The 12255-nt window shown below is 40.8% G+C and overlaps 1 protein-coding gene across 1 annotated transcript in view; it reads left to right on the forward strand.

Moving 5' to 3' along the window:
* Positions 1-2494: 2494 nt before the first annotated feature.
* Positions 2495-12255, forward strand: part of Arl5b (ADP ribosylation factor like GTPase 5B) — a 31821-nt gene continuing 22060 nt past the window's right edge. Inside the window, exon 1 of the mRNA XM_028870491.2 lies at positions 2495-2773. Within this exon, the coding sequence (XP_028726324.1) occupies positions 2725-2773 (49 nt within the window). The 5' untranslated portion in view covers positions 2495-2724. The remainder of the gene's footprint in view (positions 2774-12255) is intronic.

Here is a 12255-nt window from a genome sequence, read left to right on the forward strand (position 1 = left end):
TGAAGGTACAGGATTGTAACAAAGGGCAGGGTACAGTGGTTTCTAAAGAGGAGAGAACTAGAACATGTCCAAAATCCTATCCTCCCACAAATCACTTTTACAAACTTCCTTGGCTTCCATTGAACCAGGAAGGAGAGTGATCATGCCCCCAAATGATAACACTGCACAAGGTGAGAGCTTCCGTACCAGCTGGAGGAACATTTACAGACTATGAGAAGGCTGACTGTGGTGATCCCTGAAGTACAGAGGAGAGATGTCATATCTCGTTGTATAAGTGATGACCGGAGTCATAGAGTTAGAGATATTTTGGCCTAGGAAATATTCTGAAATTCAGGGTATTTATGTAACCTCTTTGTGACTCTAAAAGACAACTTCATTAGAAATTTATCAATATGTTCTTTCTTACTTTCAGGAATGATATAGTAAATTGCTTGCATCAATCAATCACCTACAGCATCTAAAAGTGTCTAATAGGTATTTACTGAATGAAGTTATATTGATTTCTTTGACCATATGGCAGAAGAGAACTTCCTGATGGGCAATCAATCCCAACTCCTCTGGAAACCGACCAGCTGAACTGAAATCCAATTGACTTGAGAAAGGTTAAGTTTTGGAAGAGTGGCTTTCCTCCTTCGCTGGCAGAACACGCAGTTCCCCGAGGGCTTTTTTTCAAGCTCTGTACAAACTGATCTAACTTAACTGATTAATAAGTTGAATTCAATGCCAAAGATACCAAGTTTTTCCAAGTATCATCTGGTAAGTTTATAATGATTCCTCCTATGAAAAATCTACAAAGTTTTGCTTTTTTAAGCTCCATGAGTTCCTTGAAATTTCAGTTTATTTTTTTGCTAATTTAGCTCTTAAACCTTTCAAATATTTTGTTGGACAGTTTTTACTGGGATACTGTTTTAGTGAAAGTTGTCATTTCCAATCAACACGTAACACAATAGCCTATATTCCTGATATTTTCATGCAGTGATTCTCATCTCAAGAATTCAAATTATATTCATTTTCAAATGGCACCATTCTATAGAACAATGTTACCTCTTCTATACCAAAGGCAACACTGAAATTAGTGTAAACAAAACCTTAAAGGGATATTTAAAGAAAAAGTATTTAGTTTGTATGAGCTACATTTAAAAAGTACATTCTCAGAATTTTCTAGTTTCATTAAATTATTGATAAACATTCCTACAACTTAATATATATAGCCAATACAAGTGCACAGCATAAACTTAAGTGCCATTTTTTGTAACATCAGTACACACATCAGCATATTTGTTTAAATAATATTCAACTATATTTGTCAGCATAATTTTTTTAGTCAGAGTAGGTTTCCTTTCCTTCCGGTTAGTAAAACTTTCACATTTCTAAATTCTCAACTGAAAGGGGCGTTACAGAATCTAAACTTGGCGTTTTAATAATGAAATCAGGAGCAGACATGACCCTTTAAACCTGCTTACACAACTATAAACTCGTTTATATTTATGGTCCAACGAAATGGTCATTAAAGCTAAGTTTGAATGATTTGAATGTTTGAATGCTGAAAGATCAGTACATCTTTTCCTCCATATGAGAGACTGGAGCTAGGGTTTAGTGTCAACAAGTTAGCGAGTATGATCTTGCACCTAAGTCTTCACTGGTCTTTGAAGCGCAGCACCAGGAGGGCATCTTAAGTCACACTCACTTGTTTTATTTAGAAGAGGTCATGGAATAGGTTATGGTGCTATTAAAAATCCTTCTTGCCGGGCGGTGGTGGCGCACGCCTTTAATCCCAGCACTCGGGAGGCAGAGGCAGGCGGATCTTTGTGAGTTCGAGACCAGCCTGGGCTACCAAGTGAGTTCCAGGAAAGGCGCAAAGCTACACAGAGAAACCCTGTCTCGAAAAACCAAAAAAAAAAAAATCCTTATCTAGTTATGTGGGGCCCGCCAGGTGGCCTCAAGGACTATTCCGGCCCATGAGACTTCCATTTTCCAACTGGTAAGGATTCTGCGATCAACGACCGGTATCAGAAACTTAACTGCATCCTGGCTACAGGGATTCCAGCGCGCCTGTCCCCATCAGTTCTACTAAGAATTAAGAATCACGCTGGAATCCCGAGACTGCCAGCCTGGGGGGGGGGGGGGGGGGGGACAGGAATGAAAACCCACTCCTCCCCGCGCAGCCGGAGGACCGCACAAGCTGAGTTTCTGCAAGCTTTTGGCAGCAGCAGCGACGCCGCGGGGGGAACCGCGGGAGCCGGGGAGCCGGGTCCGCGTTTCTTCAGAGTGACGGGAGAGGGAGCGCGCGCCGAGGAAATCCCCGGCTGCGCCACTCCCCGCCCCCGCTGACGCCAAGCGGCCCGCGGGACACCCACCGGAAGTGCACGGGGAGGACCCGCCACGTCCGAGCGCCAGCTGACGTCAGCGCGCCGACGTCACGCGCCGACCTTCCGGCGATGGGTGGTCCCGGGCTGAGGCGGGGAGGCGGGACGGGGGCGGGGCTCGCGGCCGGTTGAGGCTGTGCTGGGTAGGTGGGCGCAGACGGCGCGACTACGGGTCGGGGCTGGGCTCAGCGCGCTGCGAACAAAGGAGTCTGCGGCGGTTCCCGGCTCCGCGGAGGACCCAAGCTTCGCGGGACTCGGAGGCTCGGCGGCTCCGCCTCGGCTTCGCCTCGGCTCCACCGCGGGCGCCGCGGCAGCTGCCGCCGAGTGCTGCCCAGGGAGCCCGTCCCGCCCGGGGCTCATGATGGGGCTGATCTTCGCTAAATTGTGGAGCCTTTTCTGTAACCAAGGTGAGGCCGGCGGGTTGGCGGACGCGGCGCCGGGAAGTCCAGATTGAGATCTGGGCACGGCTCAGGGTAGAACTCGGATCTGGGGACCGGGTGCCCGGGCAGGGGAGGCACCAGGTGGCCGGGAATCCCATGCGTGTGCGGATTTTAGCTTGGCAAGGTGGAAACAGATTCCTGCATTCTGTTTGCGGGCCTTTTCCGCCTCAGTGAACCAGCCTTAGGTCTGGTTAGCCGCAGGAAAGTGTCTCCACAGGAGCCCAAAACTTTCCTTTTCTTTAACACGAAACACTAGTTTTGCACTGTTTACCTTCCTCTTGTGTAAGCCAGTGCACCTCCACGTTGTCTGACTTGGCTCTGACGTCTGACTCAGGAGTGAGTATTCAGGTGTACAGGTTTCTGAAAATTTCACACACAGGCACAGCTCCCTCCACCCCCGTAGGCGTTGGAAAAAAAAAAAAACTAAATGCTTTCGGTTATGTGTAAGATGTTACGTGGCCGTAATTATTCTAGAACAGGTCAGGAAATACCTAGAAGTTGTAAAACCTGTTCTGAGTCAGAATGATGTCTTGAGAAGAGTTAGTACCAGACAGAAATGGGGCCCAGAGATAAAGTCTTGGGCATTCTTGTAACAGAATGGTTTCGGAGAATTAAGACCTGTTTTGTTTTGCTTTTTTTCCATTTGTTTCATTTTGTAGGGCGTGATTTATAAGCTAGTTTTGTTTTTATGAGTACCGATTTCTTACCATTAAGGTGCTTACCTGTTTTGTGGATTTAAACCATGAAATGAATGTAAATGACTTTAGTTCACTTGTTCTGTGGGTTGATTTTTAAAAAGCCCTTTTCAAGTTTATGAGAATGAATACATGCAAGCACACTAACGTGTGTATGTATGCAAATACCACCGATAAATACCCTTTTTAAGAGACTTCAAAGTGTCCAGAGTTCAGCTCCCAGTGGTGTTACCCATAAATGTAAGACTTGTTTTTATTTTGGCAACTTAACATTTTCTAATGCTTGTAAATGTACCATGTCAAGGAGTATTTCAATATATAATCTTATTATATATTGATTACACAGTTAAATTTGTGTAAATACAAATAAATTACACAATGATATCACCACCCCCTAGCCTAAGCAATAAAAATGATCAAAGCATTGATTCTTCCTTTATAGTCTGGTTATTGCTGGGATTTATCTCTGATCATTAGAGGAGTCCATAGGCAGACTAGAAAGGGGGAAGAAGTAAAAGGGCAATCATCGAAGATGATGAAAGCCTTCATGTGGTCCACATCCATCTTGACAAAATTGTTTGAGCTTCCATAGCCCCCTTACTACTTGCAATGTCTTTATCCTTCCTGCTGGAAATTGGAACTAGTGGTTACGTCACTTTATGCTCTCTCATTCATGATCAATTTCTCTTAGTTGGTAAACCAGTCCTCCAAAGTCGACACAGTAACTACAGAGATTAAGAACAAACAAGATGCCTACCCTGTGCTCGCAGAACACGCAAGAATTAGTGGAGGAAATTGCTTATAGACATTTCTAAGTGTGGCATGATGGTGCCAGGGAAGCACGTGATCGTTTTCAGGTGGTTCCTCGAAGACTTTCAGGGTAGGATATACCTGGACTTGATGATGAATGGGAGTTTGAGACAAATGCAAGGTAGACTGAGTAGGACTGGGCATATTGGTGAAGGCACATGGACTCATGTATGAGAAGAGACTGAGCATAGTTTAATTAGGCTGTACAGATGTTCACTTGATGAGATTGAAGCAATAGCCAGGAAACCATATCACTGAGGTTCTTACATGCTGACCAAGATGGTATACTGAATAAGAGAGCAGTGGGAACCCGTGAAGACTGTGGTCCTTAGGTGTTTTCCCTGAGGTGGAATAATGGGATCAGATTCATTTAGTAGTCTGGAATTTTTGTTTCCTGTATAAACAATGTTACCAGTGTTGGCATTTTCCTTTTTTTTTCCATTGTACAATTCTTGTGTAGTGGTGCCCAGTTAGAGGTGACTATTGGAATAATATGTCCAAGTCTTCACTCTACCGGTTAAGTTAGAATTAGGGTGGGGTGGACATCAGTGGCAATGGTTGTAAGGCGAGGCCAGTGTGAAAGAGCTGACAGTAGCCTACAGACTTCTTTTCTATCTTTCCTTCAGTAAGTCCTCACTCTTACCTTGTTTTTATGGTTTCTAAAGAGCTCCAAGCATCCTTTCATGTGAGATATCTTCCTGGGGATAAGTTTACCAAACCATGCATTGTCTGATGGAACTTTGTATTGTTTTATTTATAATAGAAGGTGATAAATTATCATTGGAAGAAATAGCCTGTGGCTGTTCATGTGTGTTCTTATAAAATGAATGTTTGTGTGTGTGTGTGTGTGTGTGTGTGTGTGTGTGTGTGTTATGCTTAAGCTCTCAAAGTTTTGAAGTTTTTTTGTTTTGTTTTTTAACTGACATTTTAAAATTTTTCTAAGGTCCATAGGCCTGGTCTTTTTTGACTGTACATACCTGTCATCAGATTTTTGTTTAGCCAAAAAGACAAATAAGGCTTTAATCATAGTTCATTTTCATAACCAAAAAGCAATAACTTATTTTGTCATCTAATTCATTTTGTTCTCATTAGCCAATTTCGTGTTGTCCCCCTGGGCACCATCAGCTGTTGATAAGTGTTGCTTTTCCTTCTGGCTGGTGTCCTAACCTTTTCCTTTGGGCTAATTCTGTTCTTAATTCTAGATTTTCACTGGTTTTCTACACATCAAACAAAATCTATTCCCAGTCTCATAGAGTGTATTTGTATCCTACTTTTGAAAAGTCCAGTCCTTAATTTCATCCAGATTTCTGATCAATACTCACTAGTTATTAATCCCAACACTCAGGAGGCAGGGGCAGGTGAGTTCGAGGCTAGCCTGGTCTACATATTGTGTTCCCGGACAGCCAGGACTGTTACGTAAAGAAACTCTGTCTCAAAAATGGAAAAAAAAAAAAAAAAAAAAAAAAAAGAGACTTACTAGTTAGAGTCAATCCTTGACAGATTTACCAGAAGCAACATACTTCTGGCATAGCATTAACTCTGTGTAATTACTGGTTTCGGGGTAATGTTTATCACTGTTTGTAATTGTATTATAAATTTCTCTGTTGTTTTGTTCACTCAGTGGAAAAAATCTCCCTAAGGCATGAACTTTTTCTTACTCACTGTTTTATTCACAGTACCTGGTAAAATATACTTACTTTGGGTGTTAGTTTTTGCCTTTTTGTTTGTTTTGTTTTATTTCATTCAGCATAAAATTTTGTATAGTAGTAACATATAGGTTATACTTTAAACTGAAATAATGCTAAAATCTTAATGCATGAATCTGTCTTTCAACTCTCAACATTTCTTTCCAGTGCTGTATTCTTTTTGAGTAGTATGTCTAGATAGGAATTTTAGCCATGATCATTTCTCCTCTTTTGGTAAAAAGGCACTGCCTGTTTCCCTTCCTCCATCCCAGTGTTACAGACCTTTGGTTTGTTCTACACCTCGAGTTGTCATTATTGTGAGGATAAAATTTGGTTATCCTGAGCGATAGTTTGCTCTAATTGTCTTACTGTTTTTCCTTCAGTTTGTTACTAGAGTGAAAATCACAGGTCATCTTAGTTTTCCTTTCATTGGCTGAGAGATTCTGCAGTGTCCAAAGCCTGGCTCTCACGTTTTGCCCGACTCGCACCCAGCTGATGCTTTGCCTTCCTTTTGGCATCTCCAGTACATAGCAGTTCTGGGCTTGTGCTTGCTGCCATGTTAGTGATTTTCTGTACTTACACTACGTCTTCCTTTTAAAAGTATACAAATTTAGCCGAGCATGGTGGCGCACGCCTTTAATCCCAGCACTTGGGAGGCAGAGTCAGCCAGATCTGTGTGAGTTCAAGGCTAGCCTGGTCTACATAGTGAGTTCCAGGACAGCCAAGGCTATGTAGAGAGACCCTGTCTCAAACAAACAAACAAAAGAACTATACAATTATTTAAAAGATGTCACATAGTTAGTTATCTATAGAGCTGTGCATGATGGCACACATAACCCCTGCATTTGGGAGGCAGAGACAGGCAAATCTGTTTCAGTTCAAGTTCAAGGCCAGCCTGGTCTACATACTGAGTTCAGGGCTAGCCAAGGTTATGGAAAGAGAGGAACTCTGTTTGCACCCCACCAAAAAGGGTATCTATAAATTGTAATTTTTTTCAATTTCAGATGTCTGGAGACATATCACTTATCTTTACTTTTGACTTATAACTGGTTTAGCTATGAATTGGAAAACATTTCTTTTAGAATTTTGAAGACATTGCCTTGACCTCCACCTTCCACTATTGCTAAGTAAAACTGTAGCATCTTGACTTATTTTTCTCTATCTTGTAGGGGCTTTTTTTTGTTGTTGTTGTTCTTTGTTTTTTTTATTTTTGTTTTTTTAGAATTATCTCTTTATCTTGGTAATTTTAAGTTTCAAAAAGATGTAATTCCATGTACATTTTTTTTCATTCATTTTTGTGGGTTCTCAGGAATTTTTCAATTTAAAGATGTACCTTTTTTGGTCCTAGGGAATTTACTTATTTATTTTTAGGGTTTATTCCTTTGTTTTTCTGTACATTTTATTGTCAGTGTATGCCAAGGTGACTGTCAAAGATGCACATGAACATTTTCTTATTGGGGACTAGGTTCTAGTCTTAGATTATTTCAGTCTTCCACTCTTCCTGTTGAATATTTTGGTTCAGCAAATATGTTCTTAGCATTCTGGTGGCATATTTTTGTAAAGGCTCTTGTCACTCTTTTCTTTGATACTGCCTTAGTTTATGTTTCAATGTAGTTTTGAACAGCTTTTCCCATTGAAAGTGTTCGCCATGACTCTCTTGTGACTCTTCCTTTATATCCTGATGGGTTAAAACACTATGAGTAGTCAAAAGACAATCAGCCCTATGGTCCAGGGCATAGAACTCAGGGCCTAATAAGGGGTAAGTAATGCTCCACTCCGAGCCACTCCTCTCTCTACCCGGTGAGAACTTTCATAGACATTTCCACTTCTCTTAAATGTAAAATAGCTGTTTCTAAGTCAAAGAACAGGTAAACTGCTCTTATTTTCTCGAGTTGCTACATTCTCTTCATACTCTTGGCAGCAGTGTTCCATGGCCTTACCAGCAACTGATGGTGTCAGCCTTCAATTTTAGTCATTCTGGTGAGAGTTGGCCATGCCATTTTTCATGTCCTTACTTGCTATTTGTAGACAGTTCAGATTCCTTACCCATTTAAAAAACTTTTAAACTTTTTTTTTTTTTTTTTTGGTTTTTCGAGACAGGGTTTCTCTGGGTAGCTTTGCGCCTTTCCTGGGACTCACTTGGTAGCCCAGGCTGGCCTCGAACTCACAGAGATCCGCCTGGCTCTGCCTCCCGAGTGCTGGGATTAAAGGCGTGCGCCACCACCGCCAGGCAACTTTTAAACTTTTTGCCATCAAACCAGCTCTCAAGGTATTTGTAATGGCTCTTTGCTTTTGGTAACTTCAAGATACCTGTTCCTTTCCTCCAGAAATGTTGCCTGTTCTGTTAATGTCTGTGATAGACTTCAATTTATTTTGTGTTGTGATGTGAATAGGGGTGGAATTTCCGTATTTTCACATAGACATCTACTTCTTCCACATGATTTTCTGAAGACATTTTCCCTCAAGTGGATTCCTTTGGAGCCCTTGTAGAAACTCAGATTGTGATAAAAAAAAAAAAAAGTGAGCCTTATCTCTGTGTTTTGTTCTATTGCACTGATCTTTAGGCCATTTCCATAATCTCAGTTATGACCTTATAACCATGGTGAGTTTTGAAGTTCAGTAGAGTCCTTAAACTTTGCTTAATCTAAACTACTGCTAATTATTTCCTTTCTCTCTACTTTGGGTTTGTCTTTTATTACTAGACCCTGAAGGACATGTCAAATATAAGCATTTCAGAGTTGAAAATGTCCCTTTTGTTATTATGTAGTCACTTGTTTTGATGTGTTATATTTCATTTATTCAATTTGAAGTATTTTACATTTTTGTGTGATTTCTTTTTTTGACTGAATATTGATGTTTGTTGCCTAGTTTGCACATAATTTTAGTTTTGATTTTTGAGTCTGTTTGTTTTTGATAGCATAATCTTGTTTCCTAGTGTGGTAAAAACCTCGAGGTTTCTATTTTGTTTCAGATTTATTGAGAGTAATGATGCTTCTGTTATCTCTTTAGGTCCATGTACCTTTGGAGAGGAAACTTGTATTCCATACTTGTATAATGCTTTGTGAATGTTCCTGAGGTTAAGGTTGCCTCAATCTTGTTCAGACCTTTTGTGTTTTCATGTGTATCTCTTACATAAGAACACACTGCTGTGTTTTTTGAGCCCACTGTGAAACTTGCCCTGTTAAATTGACTGGGATGCTTGGTGGAACTTGCTGATGTGGTATCGTTCGTTTATGTATGTGGTAAGGTCTGCCACTTCACTGTTGACTGTGTTTCCTTTGCTTGGCTTCTGGTGGGAGTTGCACTGTTCTTTTCCACTTTTAGAGTTAAGTGACTTTTTTGTGAAAGAATTCCTTTCTTTATTGACTTCCTATCTTCCTTTTTGCATTATTTTTATGACACCCTCCTAGAGAATGGAACATAGATTCTTTGTGCTGTCAGCTAAGACAGCAAATGCCACATTTCCTATAGAATGCACACACTTGCAGCTCAGTTGCATCCACCACTTGTCTTTATGCTGCCGGATTGTGACTCCTGTTATATCTGCGTATTTAATAAACCTCCAAGAATATGGTGGCATAGTGTTTGCTGTACAACTTAACTCCAGTACGCAGTAAAGTTAAGAGAGGGATAAACTTATCTCATATTTGTTCATCTTATTGGTACTGATGACGGTCTCTTACCTTAAATGTCTTTATATTGCTTATATTTGTAAAATACACGTTTGCTGATTACAGCATCTTTGGCCAGTTTTTTTTTTTTTCTTGGTGTGTGGACTACAGCTGCTGATTTTTTTCTTCCTGGTAAGACATCAGTTAATATTCCTGTCTTCTTTCTCTTTGTGTGTCCTGACTTTTTCTTTCTTTTTCTTGTTGCTTTCATCGGTTTCCTTCATTTTTTGCTTTACAACAAATTAGCTTTTTTGAGTCTACTTCTTCTTTGACCTTTTTTTTTTGAAACTTTCTAAGCTTCTCAAATTTTGGTTATTCACATTTTTGTACTCACCCAGTTTACGTTTTCAGTTTATAGTTCCATATTTTCTCAACTGTGTGAATCATTATGGATGTATATTAGTGAAGACCAGTAATTAGTTTAAAAAGAAATGAATTTTCTAAAATATAAACACTCAGAATCCATCTCAGGTATTAAAGGTAATGTTCTGGGTCAAGGAGTAAATTATTTTTCAACTGTAGTACTGCTCAGAACAAGCTTAAAACACATGGGTTAGATGCTTGTGCCCTTGAACATCAGCCTTCCAGCCTTCTGGTGGGCAGCTTGTAAACTTCAGGTCTGAAGTCTTACCATTACGTTTGTTCAGTGAGTTGAAGAAACACATCTCCAGTATCTCTGCAGACACTTCAGTCATAGCATTTTGTTACTGTGGTGAACCTACTCAGTCTTTGATGCTGCTCTGCCTGTATTTAGTTCTTTGGAGGACCTTCTCAGATCTTTGATGCTGCTCTGCCTGTATTTAGTTCTTTGGAGGACCTACTCAGTCTTTGATGTTGCTCTGCCTGTATTTAGTTCTTTGGAGGACCTTCTCAGTCTTTGATGCTTCTCTGCCTGTATTTAGTTCTTTGGAGGACCTACTCAGTCTTTGATGCTGCTCTGCCTGTATTTAGTTCTTTGAAGGACCTTCTCAGATCTTTGATGTTGCTCTGCCTGTATTTAGTTCTTTGGAGGACCTTCTCAGGTCTTTGATGTTGCTCTGCCTGTATTTAGTTCTTTGGAGGACCTACTCAGTCTTTGATGCTGCTCTGCCTGTATTTAGTTCTTTGGAGGACCTACTCAGTCTTTGATGTTGCTCTGCCTGTATTTAGTTCTTTGGAGGACCTTCTCAGTCTTTGATGCTTCTCTGCCTGTATTTAGTTCTTTGGAGGACCTACTCAGTCTTTGATGCTGCTCTGCCTGTATTTAGTTCTTTGAAGGACCTTCTCAGATCTTTGATGTTGCTCTGCCTGTATTTAGTTCTTTGGAGGACCTTCTCAGGTCTTTGATGTTGCTCTGCCTGTATTTAGTTCTTTGGAGGACCTTCTCAGTCTTTGATGCTGCTCTGCCTGTATTTAGTTCTTTGGAGGACCTTCTCAGGTCTTTGATGTTGCTCTGCCTGTATTTACTTCTTTGGAGGACCTACTCAGTCTTTGATGCTGCTCTGCCTGTATTTAGTTCTTTGGAGGACCTTCTCAGTCTTTGATGCTGCTCTGCCTGTATTTAGTTCTTTGGAGGACCTTCTCAGTCTTTGATGCTGCTCTGCCTGTATTTAGTTTTCTATCAGAAGCTTTTTTTCCTCTACCTGATGAACTATTTTTTACAGTTAAGTATGGTTATGACTCACATCTTGGCTGAAGTGGGGAATCATCATACTAGGGAAGCATCATACTCAGACTTGTAGTTTATTACTGATAAAGTATGTTTTTATACTACTAAGTCAAGGAGAAGTTAAGATGCATAGCATGGTTATCTTTTTCCTTAGACAAACTGTGTGTTTTTAATGTCCATAGAGATTTTGTATTCATTTTAAGCATTTAATATATGAAGGGATTTAAAAAAAAAAAAGGTGTAAACTTTAATTTGTCTCCATAGTGCTACTTGATATATAGAGTTCAAAGCTAACCAACAAGACAGTACATTATCTAGAGCCCTGTCCCTGGATTCAAATGCCAGCTAAGACCATCTTTCCTTCCCAGTAGTATGATGTTGGGCAGGCTATATAGCCTGAGGCCTAGTGTCTTAGGGTTTATATTACTGTGACAAAACACCATGACCAAAAAGCAAGTTGGGGGATAAAGGATTTATTTGGCTTACACTTCCACATTGCTGTTCATAACCAAAGGGAGTCAGAACAAGAGCTCAAATAGGGCAGGATCCTTGATGGGGAGCTGATGCAGAGGCCATGGAGGGATGCTGCTTACTGGCTAGGTTCAGATGGCTTGCTCAGCCTGCTTTCTTACAGAATCTGGGACTACCAGCCCAGGTATGGCAACACCCATCATGGGCTGCTTCCCCCTACCCCCCACTGCCCATTGATCACTAATTGAGAAAATGCCTTACAGCTGGATCTCATGGAAGCCTTTCCTCAACTGAGGCTCCCTCCTCTCTGATGACTCTAGCTTGTGTCAAGTTAACACACAAAACCAGCCAGTACACCTAGTTCCCTCATCAGTAAAATGAGGGGTGATGACATTTTGTCACAGGATAATTATGAATATTAATTTATAAAATATGCATTAAACATAGGAGGGCATTAGTGGCACACAAC

The sequence above is a fragment of the Peromyscus leucopus genome, chromosome 5 (assembly GCF_004664715.2).
Source record: "Peromyscus leucopus breed LL Stock chromosome 5, UCI_PerLeu_2.1, whole genome shotgun sequence".
Classification (NCBI taxonomy): domain Eukaryota; kingdom Metazoa; phylum Chordata; class Mammalia; order Rodentia; family Cricetidae; genus Peromyscus; species Peromyscus leucopus.